This window comes from Heloderma suspectum, chromosome Z (genome assembly GCF_057233095.1).
Source record: "Heloderma suspectum isolate Gila_16-S chromosome Z, 16-S_ref, whole genome shotgun sequence".
NCBI lineage: Eukaryota > Metazoa > Chordata > Lepidosauria > Squamata > Helodermatidae > Heloderma > Heloderma suspectum.
Genome location: NC_139476.1, coordinates 4,902,080 through 4,923,557, shown reverse-complemented (window position 1 = coordinate 4,923,557; position 21,478 = coordinate 4,902,080). Strand labels below are relative to the sequence as shown.

At 46.7% G+C, this 21,478-nt stretch overlaps 2 protein-coding genes across 2 annotated transcripts; both read left to right on the top strand.

The window, feature by feature from the left end:
- Positions 1-4,222: 4,222 nt before the first annotated feature.
- Positions 4,223-9,533, top strand: LOC146333537 (vomeronasal type-2 receptor 26-like). Its single transcript, XM_084826369.1, has 4 exons — positions 4,223-4,465; positions 5,611-6,468; positions 6,737-6,908; positions 8,632-9,533. The coding sequence occupies exons 1-4, from the start codon at positions 4,223-4,225 to the stop codon at positions 9,531-9,533; spliced, it is 2,175 nt and encodes a 724-aa protein (XP_084682495.1).
- Positions 9,534-14,907: 5,374 nt separating this feature from the next.
- Positions 14,908-20,218, top strand: LOC146333536 (vomeronasal type-2 receptor 26-like). The gene is made up of 4 exons (XM_084826368.1): positions 14,908-15,150; positions 16,296-17,153; positions 17,422-17,593; positions 19,317-20,218. The coding sequence occupies exons 1-4, from the start codon at positions 14,908-14,910 to the stop codon at positions 20,216-20,218; spliced, it is 2,175 nt and encodes a 724-aa protein (XP_084682494.1).
- Positions 20,219-21,478: the final 1,260 nt, after the last annotated feature.

Sequence of the window (21,478 nt, the reverse complement as noted above, 5' to 3'; positions counted from 1 at the left end):
GTTCAATGTATGCATGAAACCACTGAATGCTATCATCCATTTCGGAGTACATTGACATCAGTATGCTGCTAACATATAGCTCTACTTCTCCTATTCATCCTCATCAGATGAGGCTATGGGTGTGCTGGATTTGGTGCCTGACTGTGACAATGGACTGGATGAGGGCTAATAAATAGTATGGGGAACAAAACTACCCCCTACAGAACCCCATACTGGAGAATCTACGGGGCCAGGCAATATCCTGCCAGTATCACCTTCTGCAGCGGACCATCCAAGTAGGAGCGAAACCATTGCAATGCAGTGCTTCCCAAACCCAACTCAGACAATCGTCCCAGAAGGACGATTGTCAGCCTTTATGTGTAGATAGGATTTACGTCTAGATAGGATTCAGTCTTGTTGCTAGTAAACTGTTTTTCACCTCCATTCATTCTTCGAACTGCACATTTGCTTAATGCATATGAAGTCTGTCTCTCTGTCTGTCTGTCTGTCTGTCTCCTCCTCTCTCCTCCTCTCTCTCATCTATCTATCTATCTATCTATCTATCTATCTATCTATCTATCTATCTATCTACCTCTCTCTCTCTCTCTCTCTCTCTAATCTCCATCCACTAGTGTTCTTTCAGCTATGCTATCAGTCCTTTGACTCCAGTCTGAGTGATGCTGAGAAGGAAGTACCTCTAGCTGCCCTCCACTCATCAGGCTGTTCTCCCCGCATAGCTGTCCCGGGATGGGAGAGGGAGACAGGAGCGATCCCCCGCCCAATACAAATATAGAGCTCCTTTTACACAAGATAGGGCTCTATCTTTTTGTAGATCTATTGATGTGCCAAACGTGTCCCAAGAGGGCCAGTTTCTACCACATTAGAAGCCTCTTAATATTTTGGAAATGGCCCTTTCTGGCCACCATTGTGCGCAACAATAAATCGATGAAAAAGCAGAGTCCCATATTGCATAAAAGGTGGTGGTTCACGGAGAGGCGATGGCAGCTGTAGCATGCTCCTGGACAGTTGCTGAGCTCTCCTGGAGCTCACGGAGACTGCCTTGTGTGGGCGGTGGGCAGCAGCAGCAGCTGCTCGAACACCTGCCAAGCTCGGACTGCAATGAGCTTGTCCATCCCTACTCTCAGGTAAGTGTGTTCGCACTCTTGGTGGCCTCATCACCCACAGAGGAGGGTAATGAAGTTGGTCAAAGGTGAAGAAAACAAGTCCTGTAAGGACAGGTTGAAGGAACTGCACATCTTGGATGTGGACAAGAGAAGACTGAGGTGTGGGTGGGATGGGACATCTTAGTCCTCCTCAAATCCTGTATGTTTTGTCAAAGAGAAGAGGGTGGAGATGTGCTTTCTGCTGCCCTGGAAGGCAAAGGACGACATCTGAGGGGCTTCTGTTTCGGGAGGAGTGATTTCAGGTGAATCTCAGGAGCAACTTCATAACGGAGAGACCAATTCACTAGTGGGACCAATGACTTAGAGGGGTGGGCTGGCACCCTCTGTCACTGGAGCTCCTCAGGTAGCAGTTGGCCATCCATCTGTCAGGGATGCCATAGTCGCAAGAGTTCCCACATCAGGTGGGGTGGACTAGATGACCTCCAAAGTCCCTTAGTTCAAACTCTGAAATTCTTTGACCCCACGTGTTTAGCAGCCAAGCGAAGAATGACCCAGGTGCTTCCTCGCAAATATGTTTTCCTCCTTCCAATATGCTCAGAATCCAGCATTGATGGGATGAGATTATTTATCCCCCCTGGAATTACTGTGAAGTTTGAAAAGAAAAGAACAGTATTCTCACTGAACCCCTGTGGATTTCCGATGGCCAGCTCCCAAGTCAATAACAAAGAAATCCAGGAACAAAACATATATGTCTGATGCTATAAATACACCCTGGTCCCTTCAGAGTTGGGCTAAGGTGAGGTCCGGAAGCTCAGACCTAACACCCCCGCTGGAAACTGTGCACTAGGCTGGACCGGGTCTCGTCCCAAGCCCCTTCTGCCTGCTCACTTTGGCTGCTGCTCCAGGAAGAGACGCCTCCTTGTGCTGCTGATGATACGGCTGCTGGTCTTGTTTTGGCCCCTGCTTCAATCCCTCCAGATGACGCTGGCGCCCAACTGTGTCTTGACCAGACCTTTCGAACTCCAGCAAGATTATTACAAGCCGGGAGAGCTCATTGTTGGTGGTAATTTGCCTCTCTCCATCACCATAGTAGCAATGCTACCCTTAAAAGAACCCCCCCTGAACTGGGACTCTTTTTCTCAGTGAGTGTTCCTTCGTTGTTCTTCTTTCGGGGGACTGTCGTGGAGTAGATGAGAGCTTTAAGAGCAGTCCTGCTGGATCAGAGCAAAGGCCTCTTTCATCCAGCATCCTGTTCCCACAGTGGGCAACCAGATGATCCAGCTGAAAACCCACAAGGAGGACAGGAGTGCAACAGCATTCATGTTCCCCAGGAGCTAGTATTGAGAAGTATCCTGTCTCAGAGCCTAGACACAACCTATTGCTCCTGTGAGTAGTAGCTGTTCATGGCCTTATCCTCCATAGATTTCTCTAAAGCCCCTTTAAAGCCAGTGGGGTTGGCATGGCCATCACCCCTGCATGATGGACTGCCATGCTGGAGATGGAGCAGACTTTCCGGTGTTGCTCCAGAGGTCAGGGTCTATTCCCGGTGAGTGGAAAATTCAGGGAAGCAGATTTCAGTGAAACATCAGGGGAAAATTGCTAACTTTGATGGTGGAATGGACCGCCTCAGGCGGAAGTAGTGGCCTCTCCCTCAGTAGGCACTACAGGTATGCTGTCGTCTCAAGATTCCTGCCTTGAGCATTGTGGTGGTCTAGATGACCTCCAGGGACCCTTCGAACTCTATGGTTGTACATCTGGCAGTGGCAAATTCCAGAGTTTAACTATGCAGTGTGGGAAGAAGCTCTTCTGTTTGACCATGATCTTGGCTTGGGAACTTGATGTTAATGCTGAAAGGTTTCCTGCAGAGTGGCAGGACTGCTACCAAGAATCTACATCTGCTTTCCCCTGGGGACGATGGGTGTTGTAGCCTAACAGATCTAGATGGCACCATGTTGAGGAAGTCACTGTAAATCAGAGAAATATTCTAGCACTCAGACACTCTGACAAGTGTAGGGCAGGAGTGAGAGACTTGTGGGATTGCAACTCCCATCAGCCCTAGGAAGTTTGCAGAATGGCAAGGGATGATGTGGGAGTTGAAATCCCTCTGCACCTGGATGGCCATCATTTTCTCACTCCTGCTCCAACCAGGACACCACATTGAACCTCTGTGGTTTGATGAAAGGGTGTGAAGTGTGTAACTTTACTAGGACCATGCCTGCCCCTTCCTTGACTTGACTTGAAGTGTCATCTCAGGAACAGGACTGTAGATTTGTACAGATGCTGATTCACGAGTGCTCCATTTCCACCTCTTCGCATTAAAATGGTGTGTGTGTGTGTGTGTGTGTGTGTGTGAGAGAGAGAGAGAGAGAGAGATGCCATCCACATGGCATGCATATAAATGTAAACATTCAAATAAGTAAATAAATAACTATACCGTATTTGTTTCACATCTGACACCTTGAATTGGCGTAATTCTTGCATTTTGATTATAGCCAAATAATTATTGCTTACTGAATTCCCCTGTCTGACATCCCTCCCACCACCACAACTTCTATTGTCTGCCTCATTGCTTCTGATCACGTGTTACTACGTGTGTGTTTTTGGTGACACACAGTACTGTCAGGCTGCAATCGTATACGCCCTAACCTGGGAGTAAGTACCATGGAACCCAAGGACCTGACTTCTGGTCTGACGAGATGCAGGATTGCACTTGAATCGGCTGAGTTAATCAGTTCAAGAGTTGCGGGGGTGGGGGCGCGTCTAAACCCTAGGGCAGAACCCCTCAACCAGGGGCTCTTCTCCCAGTATCCCCCAGCCAGCATGCCCAATGTTCCAGAATGCTGGGAGTTGTAGTCCAACACACCTAGAGGCCACCAGATTTTGGAAGGTGGTTCTAGAGGGTTTGGTCTCAATGCAATGTGGGGGAAAGGAGGGCATTGGATTAGATGGACTTCATCACCATTGGCTATTTTGCCATTCCTTTCCGATCCCATCTCCTTTGAATCTTTCACTGCAGACCCACACCACATACAACTGGAGCCATACCCCCCCATTGAATCTCTCCTTGCAGACCCATCCCCAAGAACTACCAGCATATCCTGGCCTTGGCGTTCGCGATCATGGAGCTCAACAAGGATCCCGATCTCCTTCCCAACTTCACACTGGGCTTCCGCATCTATGAAGACAGCAGCTATGCAAGTATGGCCCAAGACGTGAGCCTGTCTCTACTCTCCCCACGGGGGAGAATGTTTCCTAACTATAAATGTGATGGGCGGGAGACCCTGTTAGCTGTGATTGGGGGTCTCAGCTCCAAAGTCTCAGACCAGATGGCGTCTCTCTTGGGCAACTTCAAGATTCCCCAGGTAGGACAGATATGTATGGCGGAAGGCCGGTTGCAGGACTTGCAGCCTGGCACTTCAGTTAGCTCTTTAAGCTGGGGTGGACGAACCTGTCTGTTTTGCTTTTGCATGTCCACAAATATTTTAAATCCGATGTTTGTTGCATCCTGTTTCCCAATTATTTTGCAGTGTTTTTATTATCAATCACAAACACATAGAATTTTCATAAGCATTTCTACTAATAAACACATGTTTGCTCACTATTTCTTCTAATACACACACTTCTAGCAAGCAACATCATGTAAAACGTTCATCACAGCACCAGTTTCCATAATGTATGCATGTATGCAATTTTCCTTAATGTACACATTTCTGAAGCGGACAATGGCATTTACAAAATTATCAGAAGTGCAAAAACCGAATGAAAAGTGCTTTCCAGTTCCTTATAGAATAAGGATGTGTGAACTGGGCCAGTTCTATGCAAACCAAACAAAATTCTGTCTCCTGCCTACTAAAAACTGAGGGGATAATATACTTGCTGTGCCTGGACAGACATCACGAGAGACATTAGACTATAGCTGCAATTCAATGAGGATTTATAGCTTGCTTTATATGTGGAGAGTATCATATTTCCAGCCTTGACCCATCCTCTGTCTCCCTCCATTAATTCGGTCCCCACTAGGCCAGGGTCTCCCAGACCAGCGGATGTGTCTCTGCCTGGCTCCTCAGATGCAGAGGACTCTCCCCCAGTATAGCCTTCACCACCCCCGCCCCATAGGAGCCAGCAGCTAGAAATCAATCCATAGGTAGCTGGGTTGGAACTGGCCAAGGTGCTGGAAGACCCTGCCTGGTCTAACTTGCCCGGGTATTCAGCACCCTGAAACTGCCCTGTCCTGGCTTTGACTGGCCTTGCCTTGCCTTGCCTCGCCTTGCCCTGCCTTGACTGGACTTTCCTTTCCTTTCCTTGACCAGACCTGCCCTGCCAAAACTTTGCCTGTAGAAGCCTGGCTGGGTTAGCACCTCTGGGTGCCTTGAACCAATCAGACAAGACAGATAGCATATAATGGTGCTGCTGGTGAACTATTTTCCACCTCTGTTCTTAAAACTCCATCCTTCTTTGGCTGATGTAAATAAAATTTAGCCATCTCCATCCACCACTGTTCTTTCAGCTAGGTTACCGGTCCTTCGACCCCATGGGGAGCGATGCAACCCGTTTCCCCGCCTTCTACCAGATCGATCCAAAGTATCACACACAAACCATGGGCTTAGTCCGGCTGCTCCTGCATTTCCAGTGGAACTGGATTGGGATCATTGCTCTAGTGAACGAGAGTGGTGCAAATTTCATCCTGATTCTGAAAGCAATCCTTGCCCAGAATGACATCTGTGTGCATTTTGCAAAAATCATCATACCCTGGATGTCATTTTTCAGTGATCTTACAAGCGCTCAGCTGGATCTGATTCTGACAGTTTTGGAAAGTGACGCCAATGTGGTGATTGTCTCTGGGGACTCCAGAGCCATGCACAACTTAGTAGTGACATTCTCTTGCTATGAAGAGCAGATGAACATTTCATCTGGGAAGGTCTGGATCTTCATGACTCAGTGGGAATTTGCTGCTATTGGATACCGTTATGACTGGGGGAAACTAAAACCATTCCATGGTGCTTTGACCTTCACGAGCCACACAAGTGACATGCCAGGATTCAAAGATTATCTTTGGGCTTTAGATCCATACCAACCCCGGGGAGACGTCTTTCTCCCAGACTGGTGGGAAGTGGCATTTGACTGTGAAGTGTTGAAACAAGATCTGTCCTCACCAGATAGTGGAAGAGTCTGTACAGGGGAGGAGAAGCTAGAGACCCTGCCAGCTTCTGTGTTTGAAGACAGCATGACCAGCTACAGCTACAGCATCTACAATGCTGTCTATTCTGTGGCGCATGCATTACATGCCATGTACACATCTGGATCGAAACATACAGTGATGTGGGCGAGAAAGATAGCACTTCATCTGAGGGTGCAACCTTGGCAGGTAACATCTATCCTTAAATACACCTCACCTCTCTCTATGACAGTTGATTTGGCAATGTTGTTTTTATCTGCTTTGGGCAATATTAAAATCCATGAGCCGGTGTATGTTCTCCAGTGCTTCCCTTTTTGTTTTGTTCCTATCTTTGCACCAGTTCTCCATTTTCTAGAAAGCTCTGCTGCATCTTAGAGATACAGAAGAATTACCTTTTCCATTGGCTGTTGATCTTTTAAGTTCCACTGATGTCTTTCCCCATATCCTTTAATTTCAGATCCATGCCTCTTTGAGGAACATCCGCTTCAATAACAGCGCTGGGGATGAGATCTCTTTTTTAGAGAATGGGATGAAATTTGCTGGATTTGACATCCTAAACTGGGTCATCTTCCCAAATAACTCAGTGGGGCAAAGAAAAGTTGGGTGGATGGATCCAGAAGCTCCCGCAGGTGACGGTTTCAGGATCAACTCCGATGCCATTGTGTGGGCTAACCAGGTGGGGGATAAAGTACAGATTCCTGGTTTAAGGTTGAATGAGGCAAAGGGAGCCTAAAGACAAGGATTTTACTGTGCAATCTCCCATCCTCCTTCACAGAATTATGGGGGGTTGCTATCATCACATCTTCCATTTGTAAATCTCCCATGTTTCCCCACTTCTGCTTCCGTCTTCTTACTCCAAAGCATCCTTCTAGACTGTTCACTCTTAGTGTTAACAGTCAAGAGACCTTGGGCAGCTATTCCATCTTTCCCTCCTAAATGGATGTTTCTGTGGTGAGAAACAATATAGAAGAAGTAGTTGAAAAACATGGGAGATTTACAAATGGAAGATGGCACTGGCTGGGACCCCATCCCCTTTCCATTTAAAATTCTATGAATGGGGAAAGGCGATGGCCTCCATAATGGATTTTAGGGTGCTTCTTGTCATGGCTTTTATTAAATAAATAAATAATAAAATAATAAAATTTGTGTATAATTCTTTTTGACTGGTAGCACCATTAGTTTGGAAGCATGGGAAACTGCAGTCTGTTCCATTCATATTTCTCACCCAAACATAGAGGGAATCCCCTCTGAGCAATGCTGACGCCTGCTCAAGAGACATTCTGGTTAAGGACAGAACCTCCACTGTTTCTCTCAGGGCTAAACCTCTTCCATTTCAGACGCTGCCTTTTTCTCGGTGTGTGGAGCGTTGCCTCCCAGGGCACCGTAGAAAAGTTCCGGAGGGGAAGGAAGTTTGCTGCTATGAATGTATTTCTTGTCCAGAAGGGACAATTTCTAATGAAACAGGCAAGTTGTTGCAGAAGAATCCTCAAACACATATTACTGCGCATGGCAGCGTCACTGTGGGTGTGTTGGGGCAGGGCGGGGAGCTGGGCAGGGGAAGAGTGTCTTTGTGGATATGATGGGGAGAGTGAACTGATTTTTCCGCATTCTTCTTTGCTAGTCTCTTAAATGTTACTCCCGGGCAAATTGTGTGGAGTTTTCTTTTGCTTCTTAAACAACAATATTAATATGAAGGAAAAGTGATTAATAATGATGAGGAAAAATCCTCCAGAGCCTTAGAAACTTAGGAAACTGCCATATATCAAAGTGAAACCACTGGTCCATTTAGTTCAATACTTTTTACGCTGAGTGGCAGTCCCTCCTCAGGATTTCAGGCAGGGGTCTTTCTCAGCCTTACCTGGAAGATGCAGGGATCAAACTGGGACTATCTGCATGCGCACCATGTACTCTGCCACTGAGCAATGGCCCTTCCCCTAGCAATAAAAGAAGAAACTAGTCCTGTTGGTACCAGATAACGGGCTGATTTTGATAGAAACATAGGAAGCTGATTGGCCTGTCTAGCTGAGTACGGTCTACCGTGACTGGCAGCGGCTCACCAGAATGTCAGTTGGGGGTCTTTCCCGTAGGACCATGATTTGTTGATGGAAATCACCAATAGCTTCTTTTGACGTAGTAAACTTTCCTATACTCCTCTGCTCCTAAAAAGCATCTGCTTCAAAGCTTACATTTTGTTACTGTTCTGTTAAGCTCCCCCCAGCAATGCCCAGTCCTCAGATTAAAAAAAAAGTATATACGGATCATTCTGTTTCCTTGGGAGTGTGATGAACTGGCCACCTCCAAGTAGATTTTCTGCCATGTGTTGGATACTTAAGCTGTGGTTGCTCTTCCCAGATGCAGCTCGCTGTGCCCCATGCCGAGAGGATCAATGGCCAAACGAGAACCACGACCAGTGTATCCCCAAGAACATCAACTTCCTTCCCTATCAAGAGACACTGGGGTTCATTTTATCTTCTCTAGCTCTTTTCCTCTCTTTGATCACATCTCTAGTGATGGCAACCTTCATTAAACACAGAGATACGCCAGTAGCCAAAGCCAACAACCGAGACCTCACCTACGTCCTCCTCGTCTCGCTGCTGCTGTGCTTCCTCTGCTCCTTCCTGTTCATCGGTCGACCCAGGCAGGCCACCTGTTTTCTCCAACAAACTGCTTTTGGCATCATTTTCTCTGTTGCCGTTTCTTCCATCTTGGCAAAAACTGTCACGGTGGTTCTGGCCTTCATGATCACCAAGCCAGGAAACATGGGAAGAAAACTCTTAGGGAGACAATTGACAATTTCCCTTGTCTTGGCCTGTCCGCTCATTCAAGTCGTTATCTGTACTGTCTGGCTGGTGACCTCTCCCCCGTTCCCAAACTTGGACTTCCATTCTTTGGCCGGAGAGGTCATAATAGAATGTAATGGAGGCTCAGGCACCATGTTTTACATTGTCTTGGGCTACATGGGTTTCCTGGCACTTGTCAGTTTCATGGTGGCTTTCCTAGCAAGGAAATTGCCTGATAGTTTTAATGAAGCTAAATTTATCACCTTCAGTATGTTGGTGTTTTGCAGTGTTTGGGTCTCCTTTGTACCAACCTACTTGAGCACCAAAGGGAAGTCCATGGTGGCTGTGGAGGTCCTCTCCATCTTGGCCTCTGGTGCTGGTCTCCTGGGTTGCATCTTCCTCCCCAAATTATACATTATACTTTTGAAGCCCCAACTCAACACCAGAGATACTATCATAAGGAAAAAGAACTAGCCGATATAAGAAATCACTTGATCAATCAATCTACCAACCATGCAAACAACTAACCAACCAACCAATCAATCATAATTCCTTATTGTATATATATAACATAAAGGCATAAGAAATAAGGAAATAGATAGCAAAAATGTGGAGTCTGGCAGGGCCGTGTTGTCATCTCTATTTAGAAACATGGATCATGAGTTTATATTTCTGATTGGGGTCTTTTTGAAAGGACCAAAATTTAGTACCGGTCAACAAATAGGCTGGATAATATGAAGCCAGATCTGGCAAGCCAAACCCACCTTCTTTAATTGCAAGTTGCATCCTTTTCAAGGATATTCATGGTGGGGAGGAAACACCCCCCCCCCAATGTATGAAATAAGACTTTGAATTTTTGAGAATATTTGCCAGGTATAAATAAAGGAACGCCATGTATGACATAAACTATCTGAGGTGAAGTATTCCTCTTGAGTGCATTTATCTTATTCCACAAACTCAACTTTTGAGATGTCCAGAGCACAGCATGCTCTGGTTTTCTTGGATGAGTTCCAGTTGTTACAGCTCAAGGATGTGGACCACTTCCATAATGGATCCTTGCCCCTCTTGGCTTATAATAACCATCTGGGAGGGAAGAGCCAGTTGGGCCAGGGAGGTGATGAATGCCTCCTTGCAAGAGGGATTGGGCCTGGGACACCCGAAAGAGACAGCGGTGAGACCACTGCTGAAGAAATCCTCCCTGGACACAGAAAATCTTAATAATCATAGGCCAGTTGCAAATGTTCCATTCCTGGACAAGGTCCTTGAGTGGGGGGTTGCAAGCCGGCCCCAGACACTCTTGGATGAGACCGATGATCTGGATCCATTTCAGTTGGGGTTCAGGCTGCGTTTGGCATGGAAACAGCTTTGGTCGCTCTGTATGAACTGTGTTGGGAGCGTGACCCTGTTGATTCTTCTTGACCTCTCAGCAACTTGTGATGCCATCAACCATGGTATCCTTCTGGGATGACACGCTGAGTTGGGAGTGGTAAGCACTGCATTGCAGTTGTTTTGCTCCAACATGGAGGGTCGATTCCAGAAGGTGGTGCTTTGGGAACATCATTCAGCCCTGTGGATTCTCCAGTATGGGGTTCTGCAGGGATGTGTTTCGTCCCCCATGCTGTTCAATGTATGCATGAAACCACTGAATGCTATCATCCATTTCGGAGTACATTGACATCAGTATGCTGCTAACATATAGCTCTACTTCTCCTATTCATCCTCATCAGATGAGGCTATGGGTGTGCTGGATTTGGTGCCTGACTGTGACAATGGACTGGATGAGGGCTAATAAATAGTATGGGGAACAAAACTACCCCCTACAGAACCCCATACTGGAGAATCTACGGGGCCAGGCAATATCCTGCCAGTATCACCTTCTGCAGCGGACCATCCAAGTAGGAGCGAAACCATTGCAATGCAGTGCTTCCCAAACCCAACTCAGACAATCGTCCCAGAAGGACGATTGTCAGCCTTTATGTGTAGATAGGATTTACGTCTAGATAGGATTCAGTCTTGTTGCTAGTAAACTGTTTTTCACCTCCATTCATTCTTCGAACTGCACATTTGCTTAATGCATATGAAGTCTGTCTCTCTGTCTGTCTGTCTGTCTGTCTCCTCCTCTCTCCTCCTCTCTCTCATCTATCTATCTATCTATCTATCTATCTATCTATCTATCTATCTATCTATCTATCTACCTCTCTCTCTCTCTCTCTCTCTCTCTAATCTCCATCCACTAGTGTTCTTTCAGCTATGCTATCAGTCCTTTGACTCCAGTCTGAGTGATGCTGAGAAGGAAGTACCTCTAGCTGCCCTCCACTCATCAGGCTGTTCTCCCCGCATAGCTGTCCCGGGATGGGAGAGGGAGACAGGAGCGATCCCCCGCCCAATACAAATATAGAGCTCCTTTTACACAAGATAGGGCTCTATCTTTTTGTAGATCTATTGATGTGCCAAACGTGTCCCAAGAGGGCCAGTTTCTACCACATTAGAAGCCTCTTAATATTTTGGAAATGGCCCTTTCTGGCCACCATTGTGCGCAACAATAAATCGATGAAAAAGCAGAGTCCCATATTGCATAAAAGGTGGTGGTTCACGGAGAGGCGATGGCAGCTGTAGCATGCTCCTGGACAGTTGCTGAGCTCTCCTGGAGCTCACGGAGACTGCCTTGTGTGGGCGGTGGGCAGCAGCAGCAGCTGCTCGAACACCTGCCAAGCTCGGACTGCAATGAGCTTGTCCATCCCTACTCTCAGGTAAGTGTGTTCGCACTCTTGGTGGCCTCATCACCCACAGAGGAGGGTAATGAAGTTGGTCAAAGGTGAAGAAAACAAGTCCTGTAAGGACAGGTTGAAGGAACTGCACATCTTGGATGTGGACAAGAGAAGACTGAGGTGTGGGTGGGATGGGACATCTTAGTCCTCCTCAAATCCTGTATGTTTTGTCAAAGAGAAGAGGGTGGAGATGTGCTTTCTGCTGCCCTGGAAGGCAAAGGACGACATCTGAGGGGCTTCTGTTTCGGGAGGAGTGATTTCAGGTGAATCTCAGGAGCAACTTCATAACGGAGAGACCAATTCACTAGTGGGACCAATGACTTAGAGGGGTGGGCTGGCACCCTCTGTCACTGGAGCTCCTCAGGTAGCAGTTGGCCATCCATCTGTCAGGGATGCCATAGTCGCAAGAGTTCCCACATCAGGTGGGGTGGACTAGATGACCTCCAAAGTCCCTTAGTTCAAACTCTGAAATTCTTTGACCCCACGTGTTTAGCAGCCAAGCGAAGAATGACCCAGGTGCTTCCTCGCAAATATGTTTTCCTCCTTCCAATATGCTCAGAATCCAGCATTGATGGGATGAGATTATTTATCCCCCCTGGAATTACTGTGAAGTTTGAAAAGAAAAGAACAGTATTCTCACTGAACCCCTGTGGATTTCCGATGGCCAGCTCCCAAGTCAATAACAAAGAAATCCAGGAACAAAACATATATGTCTGATGCTATAAATACACCCTGGTCCCTTCAGAGTTGGGCTAAGGTGAGGTCCGGAAGCTCAGACCTAACACCCCCGCTGGAAACTGTGCACTAGGCTGGACCGGGTCTCGTCCCAAGCCCCTTCTGCCTGCTCACTTTGGCTGCTGCTCCAGGAAGAGACGCCTCCTTGTGCTGCTGATGATACGGCTGCTGGTCTTGTTTTGGCCCCTGCTTCAATCCCTCCAGATGACGCTGGCGCCCAACTGTGTCTTGACCAGACCTTTCGAACTCCAGCAAGATTATTACAAGCCGGGAGAGCTCATTGTTGGTGGTAATTTGCCTCTCTCCATCACCATAGTAGCAATGCTACCCTTAAAAGAACCCCCCCTGAACTGGGACTCTTTTTCTCAGTGAGTGTTCCTTCGTTGTTCTTCTTTCGGGGGACTGTCGTGGAGTAGATGAGAGCTTTAAGAGCAGTCCTGCTGGATCAGAGCAAAGGCCTCTTTCATCCAGCATCCTGTTCCCACAGTGGGCAACCAGATGATCCAGCTGAAAACCCACAAGGAGGACAGGAGTGCAACAGCATTCATGTTCCCCAGGAGCTAGTATTGAGAAGTATCCTGTCTCAGAGCCTAGACACAACCTATTGCTCCTGTGAGTAGTAGCTGTTCATGGCCTTATCCTCCATAGATTTCTCTAAAGCCCCTTTAAAGCCAGTGGGGTTGGCATGGCCATCACCCCTGCATGATGGACTGCCATGCTGGAGATGGAGCAGACTTTCCGGTGTTGCTCCAGAGGTCAGGGTCTATTCCCGGTGAGTGGAAAATTCAGGGAAGCAGATTTCAGTGAAACATCAGGGGAAAATTGCTAACTTTGATGGTGGAATGGACCGCCTCAGGCGGAAGTAGTGGCCTCTCCCTCAGTAGGCACTACAGGTATGCTGTCGTCTCAAGATTCCTGCCTTGAGCATTGTGGTGGTCTAGATGACCTCCAGGGACCCTTCGAACTCTATGGTTGTACATCTGGCAGTGGCAAATTCCAGAGTTTAACTATGCAGTGTGGGAAGAAGCTCTTCTGTTTGACCATGATCTTGGCTTGGGAACTTGATGTTAATGCTGAAAGGTTTCCTGCAGAGTGGCAGGACTGCTACCAAGAATCTACATCTGCTTTCCCCTGGGGACGATGGGTGTTGTAGCCTAACAGATCTAGATGGCACCATGTTGAGGAAGTCACTGTAAATCAGAGAAATATTCTAGCACTCAGACACTCTGACAAGTGTAGGGCAGGAGTGAGAGACTTGTGGGATTGCAACTCCCATCAGCCCTAGGAAGTTTGCAGAATGGCAAGGGATGATGTGGGAGTTGAAATCCCTCTGCACCTGGATGGCCATCATTTTCTCACTCCTGCTCCAACCAGGACACCACATTGAACCTCTGTGGTTTGATGAAAGGGTGTGAAGTGTGTAACTTTACTAGGACCATGCCTGCCCCTTCCTTGACTTGACTTGAAGTGTCATCTCAGGAACAGGACTGTAGATTTGTACAGATGCTGATTCACGAGTGCTCCATTTCCACCTCTTCGCATTAAAATGGTGTGTGTGTGTGTGTGTGTGTGTGTGTGAGAGAGAGAGAGAGAGAGAGATGCCATCCACATGGCATGCATATAAATGTAAACATTCAAATAAGTAAATAAATAACTATACCGTATTTGTTTCACATCTGACACCTTGAATTGGCGTAATTCTTGCATTTTGATTATAGCCAAATAATTATTGCTTACTGAATTCCCCTGTCTGACATCCCTCCCACCACCACAACTTCTATTGTCTGCCTCATTGCTTCTGATCACGTGTTACTACGTGTGTGTTTTTGGTGACACACAGTACTGTCAGGCTGCAATCGTATACGCCCTAACCTGGGAGTAAGTACCATGGAACCCAAGGACCTGACTTCTGGTCTGACGAGATGCAGGATTGCACTTGAATCGGCTGAGTTAATCAGTTCAAGAGTTGCGGGGGTGGGGGCGCGTCTAAACCCTAGGGCAGAACCCCTCAACCAGGGGCTCTTCTCCCAGTATCCCCCAGCCAGCATGCCCAATGTTCCAGAATGCTGGGAGTTGTAGTCCAACACACCTAGAGGCCACCAGATTTTGGAAGGTGGTTCTAGAGGGTTTGGTCTCAATGCAATGTGGGGGAAAGGAGGGCATTGGATTAGATGGACTTCATCACCATTGGCTATTTTGCCATTCCTTTCCGATCCCATCTCCTTTGAATCTTTCACTGCAGACCCACACCACATACAACTGGAGCCATACCCCCCCATTGAATCTCTCCTTGCAGACCCATCCCCAAGAACTACCAGCATATCCTGGCCTTGGCGTTCGCGATCATGGAGCTCAACAAGGATCCCGATCTCCTTCCCAACTTCACACTGGGCTTCCGCATCTATGAAGACAGCAGCTATGCAAGTATGGCCCAAGACGTGAGCCTGTCTCTACTCTCCCCACGGGGGAGAATGTTTCCTAACTATAAATGTGATGGGCGGGAGACCCTGTTAGCTGTGATTGGGGGTCTCAGCTCCAAAGTCTCAGACCAGATGGCGTCTCTCTTGGGCAACTTCAAGATTCCCCAGGTAGGACAGATATGTATGGCGGAAGGCCGGTTGCAGGACTTGCAGCCTGGCACTTCAGTTAGCTCTTTAAGCTGGGGTGGACGAACCTGTCTGTTTTGCTTTTGCATGTCCACAAATATTTTAAATCCGATGTTTGTTGCATCCTGTTTCCCAATTATTTTGCAGTGTTTTTATTATCAATCACAAACACATAGAATTTTCATAAGCATTTCTACTAATAAACACATGTTTGCTCACTATTTCTTCTAATACACACACTTCTAGCAAGCAACATCATGTAAAACGTTCATCACAGCACCAGTTTCCATAATGTATGCATGTATGCAATTTTCCTTAATGTACACATTTCTGAAGCGGACAATGGCATTTACAAAATTATCAGAAGTGCAAAAACCGAATGAAAAGTGCTTTCCAGTTCCTTATAGAATAAGGATGTGTGAACTGGGCCAGTTCTATGCAAACCAAACAAAATTCTGTCTCCTGCCTACTAAAAACTGAGGGGATAATATACTTGCTGTGCCTGGACAGACATCACGAGAGACATTAGACTATAGCTGCAATTCAATGAGGATTTATAGCTTGCTTTATATGTGGAGAGTATCATATTTCCAGCCTTGACCCATCCTCTGTCTCCCTCCATTAATTCGGTCCCCACTAGGCCAGGGTCTCCCAGACCAGCGGATGTGTCTCTGCCTGGCTCCTCAGATGCAGAGGACTCTCCCCCAGTATAGCCTTCACCACCCCCGCCCCATAGGAGCCAGCAGCTAGAAATCAATCCATAGGTAGCTGGGTTGGAACTGGCCAAGGTGCTGGAAGACCCTGCCTGGTCTAACTTGCCCGGGTATTCAGCACCCTGAAACTGCCCTGTCCTGGCTTTGACTGGCCTTGCCTTGCCTTGCCTCGCCTTGCCCTGCCTTGACTGGACTTTCCTTTCCTTTCCTTGACCAGACCTGCCCTGCCAAAACTTTGCCTGTAGAAGCCTGGCTGGGTTAGCACCTCTGGGTGCCTTGAACCAATCAGACAAGACAGATAGCATATAATGGTGCTGCTGGTGAACTATTTTCCACCTCTGTTCTTAAAACTCCATCCTTCTTTGGCTGATGTAAATAAAATTTAGCCATCTCCATCCACCACTGTTCTTTCAGCTAGGTTACCGGTCCTTCGACCCCATGGGGAGCGATGCAACCCGTTTCCCCGCCTTCTACCAGATCGATCCAAAGTATCACACACAAACCATGGGCTTAGTCCGGCTGCTCCTGCATTTCCAGTGGAACTGGATTGGGATCATTGCTCTAGTGAACGAGAGTGGTGCAAATTTCATCCTGATTCTGAAAGCAATCCTTGCCCAGAATGACATCTGTGTGCATTTTGCAAAAATCATCATACCCTGGATGTCATTTTTCAGTGATCTTACAAGCGCTCAGCTGGATCTGATTCTGACAGTTTTGGAAAGTGACGCCAATGTGGTGATTGTCTCTGGGGACTCCAGAGCCATGCACAACTTAGTAGTGACATTCTCTTGCTATGAAGAGCAGATGAACATTTCATCTGGGAAGGTCTGGATCTTCATGACTCAGTGGGAATTTGCTGCTATTGGATACCGTTATGACTGGGGGAAACTAAAACCATTCCATGGTGCTTTGACCTTCACGAGCCACACAAGTGACATGCCAGGATTCAAAGATTATCTTTGGGCTTTAGATCCATACCAACCCCGGGGAGACGTCTTTCTCCCAGACTGGTGGGAAGTGGCATTTGACTGTGAAGTGTTGAAACAAGATCTGTCCTCACCAGATAGTGGAAGAGTCTGTACAGGGGAGGAGAAGCTAGAGACCCTGCCAGCTTCTGTGTTTGAAGACAGCATGACCAGCTACAGCTACAGCATCTACAATGCTGTCTATTCTGTGGCGCATGCATTACATGCCATGTACACATCTGGATCGAAACATACAGTGATGTGGGCGAGAAAGATAGCACTTCATCTGAGGGTGCAACCTTGGCAGGTAACATCTATCCTTAAATACACCTCACCTCTCTCTATGACAGTTGATTTGGCAATGTTGTTTTTATCTGCTTTGGGCAATATTAAAATCCATGAGCCGGTGTATGTTCTCCAGTGCTTCCCTTTTTGTTTTGTTCCTATCTTTGCACCAGTTCTCCATTTTCTAGAAAGCTCTGCTGCATCTTAGAGATACAGAAGAATTACCTTTTCCATTGGCTGTTGATCTTTTAAGTTCCACTGATGTCTTTCCCCATATCCTTTAATTTCAGATCCATGCCTCTTTGAGGAACATCCGCTTCAATAACAGCGCTGGGGATGAGATCTCTTTTTTAGAGAATGGGATGAAATTTGCTGGATTTGACATCCTAAACTGGGTCATCTTCCCAAATAACTCAGTGGGGCAAAGAAAAGTTGGGTGGATGGATCCAGAAGCTCCCGCAGGTGACGGTTTCAGGATCAACTCCGATGCCATTGTGTGGGCTAACCAGGTGGGGGATAAAGTACAGATTCCTGGTTTAAGGTTGAATGAGGCAAAGGGAGCCTAAAGACAAGGATTTTACTGTGCAATCTCCCATCCTCCTTCACAGAATTATGGGGGGTTGCTATCATCACATCTTCCATTTGTAAATCTCCCATGTTTCCCCACTTCTGCTTCCGTCTTCTTACTCCAAAGCATCCTTCTAGACTGTTCACTCTTAGTGTTAACAGTCAAGAGACCTTGGGCAGCTATTCCATCTTTCCCTCCTAAATGGATGTTTCTGTGGTGAGAAACAATATAGAAGAAGTAGTTGAAAAACATGGGAGATTTACAAATGGAAGATGGCACTGGCTGGGACCCCATCCCCTTTCCATTTAAAATTCTATGAATGGGGAAAGGCGATGGCCTCCATAATGGATTTTAGGGTGCTTCTTGTCATGGCTTTTATTAAATAAATAAATAATAAAATAATAAAATTTGTGTATAATTCTTTTTGACTGGTAGCACCATTAGTTTGGAAGCATGGGAAACTGCAGTCTGTTCCATTCATATTTCTCACCCAAACATAGAGGGAATCCCCTCTGAGCAATGCTGACGCCTGCTCAAGAGACATTCTGGTTAAGGACAGAACCTCCACTGTTTCTCTCAGGGCTAAACCTCTTCCATTTCAGACGCTGCCTTTTTCTCGGTGTGTGGAGCGTTGCCTCCCAGGGCACCGTAGAAAAGTTCCGGAGGGGAAGGAAGTTTGCTGCTATGAATGTATTTCTTGTCCAGAAGGGACAATTTCTAATGAAACAGGCAAGTTGTTGCAGAAGAATCCTCAAACACATATTACTGCGCATGGCAGCGTCACTGTGGGTGTGTTGGGGCAGGGCGGGGAGCTGGGCAGGGGAAGAGTGTCTTTGTGGATATGATGGGGAGAGTGAACTGATTTTTCCGCATTCTTCTTTGCTAGTCTCTTAAATGTTACTCCCGGGCAAATTGTGTGGAGTTTTCTTTTGCTTCTTAAACAACAATATTAATATGAAGGAAAAGTGATTAATAATGATGAGGAAAAATCCTCCAGAGCCTTAGAAACTTAGGAAACTGCCATATATCAAAGTGAAACCACTGGTCCATTTAGTTCAATACTTTTTACGCTGAGTGGCAGTCCCTCCTCAGGATTTCAGGCAGGGGTCTTTCTCAGCCTTACCTGGAAGATGCAGGGATCAAACTGGGACTATCTGCATGCGCACCATGTACTCTGCCACTGAGCAATGGCCCTTCCCCTAGCAATAAAAGAAGAAACTAGTCCTGTTGGTACCAGATAACGGGCTGATTTTGATAGAAACATAGGAAGCTGATTGGCCTGTCTAGCTGAGTACGGTCTACCGTGACTGGCAGCGGCTCACCAGAATGTCAGTTGGGGGTCTTTCCCGTAGGACCATGATTTGTTGATGGAAATCACCAATAGCTTCTTTTGACGTAGTAAACTTTCCTATACTCCTCTGCTCCTAAAAAGCATCTGCTTCAAAGCTTACATTTTGTTACTGTTCTGTTAAGCTCCCCCCAGCAATGCCCAGTCCTCAGATTAAAAAAAAAGTATATACGGATCATTCTGTTTCCTTGGGAGTGTGATGAACTGGCCACCTCCAAGTAGATTTTCTGCCATGTGTTGGATACTTAAGCTGTGGTTGCTCTTCCCAGATGCAGCTCGCTGTGCCCCATGCCGAGAGGATCAATGGCCAAACGAGAACCACGACCAGTGTATCCCCAAGAACATCAACTTCCTTCCCTATCAAGAGACACTGGGGTTCATTTTATCTTCTCTAGCTCTTTTCCTCTCTTTGATCACATCTCTAGTGATGGCAACCTTCATTAAACACAGAGATACGCCAGTAGCCAAAGCCAACAACCGAGACCTCACCTACGTCCTCCTCGTCTCGCTGCTGCTGTGCTTCCTCTGCTCCTTCCTGTTCATCGGTCGACCCAGGCAGGCCACCTGTTTTCTCCAACAAACTGCTTTTGGCATCATTTTCTCTGTTGCCGTTTCTTCCATCTTGGCAAAAACTGTCACGGTGGTTCTGGCCTTCATGATCACCAAGCCAGGAAACATGGGAAGAAAACTCTTAGGGAGACAATTGACAATTTCCCTTGTCTTGGCCTGTCCGCTCATTCAAGTCGTTATCTGTACTGTCTGGCTGGTGACCTCTCCCCCGTTCCCAAACTTGGACTTCCATTCTTTGGCCGGAGAGGTCATAATAGAATGTAATGGAGGCTCAGGCACCATGTTTTACATTGTCTTGGGCTACATGGGTTTCCTGGCACTTGTCAGTTTCATGGTGGCTTTCCTAGCAAGGAAATTGCCTGATAGTTTTAATGAAGCTAAATTTATCACCTTCAGTATGTTGGTGTTTTGCAGTGTTTGGGTCTCCTTTGTACCAACCTACTTGAGCACCAAAGGGAAGTCCATGGTGGCTGTGGAGGTCCTCTCCATCTTGGCCTCTGGTGCTGGTCTCCTGGGTTGCATCTTCCTCCCCAAATTATACATTATACTTTTGAAGCCCCAACTCAACACCAGAGATACTATCATAAGGAAAAAGAACTAGCCGATATAAGAAATCACTTGATCAATCAATCTACCAACCATGCAAACAACTAACCAACCAACCAATCAATCATAATTCCTTATTGTATATATATAACATAAAGGCATAAGAAATAAGGAAATAGATAGCAAAAATGTGGAGTCTGGCAGGGCCGTGTTGTCATCTCTATTTAGAAACATGGATCATGAGTTTATATTTCTGATTGGGGTCTTTTTGAAAGGACCAAAATTTAGTACCGGTCAACAAATAGGCTGGATAATATGAAGCCAGATCTGGCAAGCCAAACCCACCTTCTTTAATTGCAAGTTGCATCCTTTTCAAGGATATTCATGGTGGGGAGGAAACACCCCCCCCCCAATGTATGAAATAAGACTTTGAATTTTTGAGAATATTTGCCAGGTATAAATAAAGGAACGCCATGTATGACATAAACTATCTGAGGTGAAGTATTCCTCTTGAGTGCATTTATCTTATTCCACAAACTCAACTTTTGAGATGTCCAGAGCACAGCATGCTCTGGTTTTCTTGGATGAGTTCCAGTTGTTACAGCTCAAGGATGTGGACCACTTCCATAATGGATCCTTGCCCCTCTTGGCTTATAATAACCATCTGGGAGGGAAGAGCCAGTTGGGCCAGGGAGGTGATGAATGCCTCCTTGCAAGAGGGATTGGGCCTGGGACACCCGAAAGAGACAGCGGTGAGACCACTGCTGAAGAAATCCTCCCTGGACACAGAAAATCTTAATAATCATAGGCCAGTTGCAAATGTTCCATTCCTGGACAAGGTCCTTGAGTGGGGGGTTGCAAGCCGGCCCCAGACACTCTTGGATGAGACCGATGATCTGGATCCATTTCAGTTGGGGTTCAGGCTGCGTTTGGCATGGAAACAGCTTTGGTCGCTCTGTATGAACTGTGTTGGGAGCGTGACCCTGTTGATTCTTCTTGACCTCTCAGCAACTTGTGATGCCATCAACCATGGTATCCTTCTGGGATGACACGCTGAGTTGGGAGTGGTAAGCACTGCATTGCAGTTGTTTTGCTCCAACATGGAGGGTCGATTCCAGAAGGTGGTGCTTTGGGAACATCATTCAGCCCTGTGGATTCTCCAGTATGGGGTTCTGCAGGGATGTGTTTCGTCCCCCATGCTGTTCAATGTATGCATGAAACCACTGAATGCTATCATCCATTTCGGAGTACATTGACATCAGTATGCTGCTAACATATAGCTCTACTTCTCCTATTCATCCTCATCAGATGAGGC

Excerpts from the sequence above, each read along its gene's own strand:
- LOC146333536 (XM_084826368.1), top strand. The coding sequence starts at position 14,908 with ATGGAGCTCAACAAGGATCCCGATCTCCTTCCCAACTTCACACTGGGC. Across the intron at positions 15,151-16,295 it reads GCAACTTCAAGATTCCCCAG|CTAGGTTACCGGTCCTTCGA; the intron begins GTAGGACAGATA and ends CTGTTCTTTCAG. Across the intron at positions 17,154-17,421 it reads TGAGGGTGCAACCTTGGCAG|ATCCATGCCTCTTTGAGGAA; the intron begins GTAACATCTATC and ends CTTTAATTTCAG.
- LOC146333537 (XM_084826369.1), top strand. The coding sequence starts at position 4,223 with ATGGAGCTCAACAAGGATCCCGATCTCCTTCCCAACTTCACACTGGGC. Across the intron at positions 6,469-6,736 it reads TGAGGGTGCAACCTTGGCAG|ATCCATGCCTCTTTGAGGAA; the intron begins GTAACATCTATC and ends CTTTAATTTCAG. Across the intron at positions 6,909-8,631 it reads GGATCCAGAAGCTCCCGCAG|ATGCAGCTCGCTGTGCCCCA; the intron begins GTGACGGTTTCA and ends TGCTCTTCCCAG.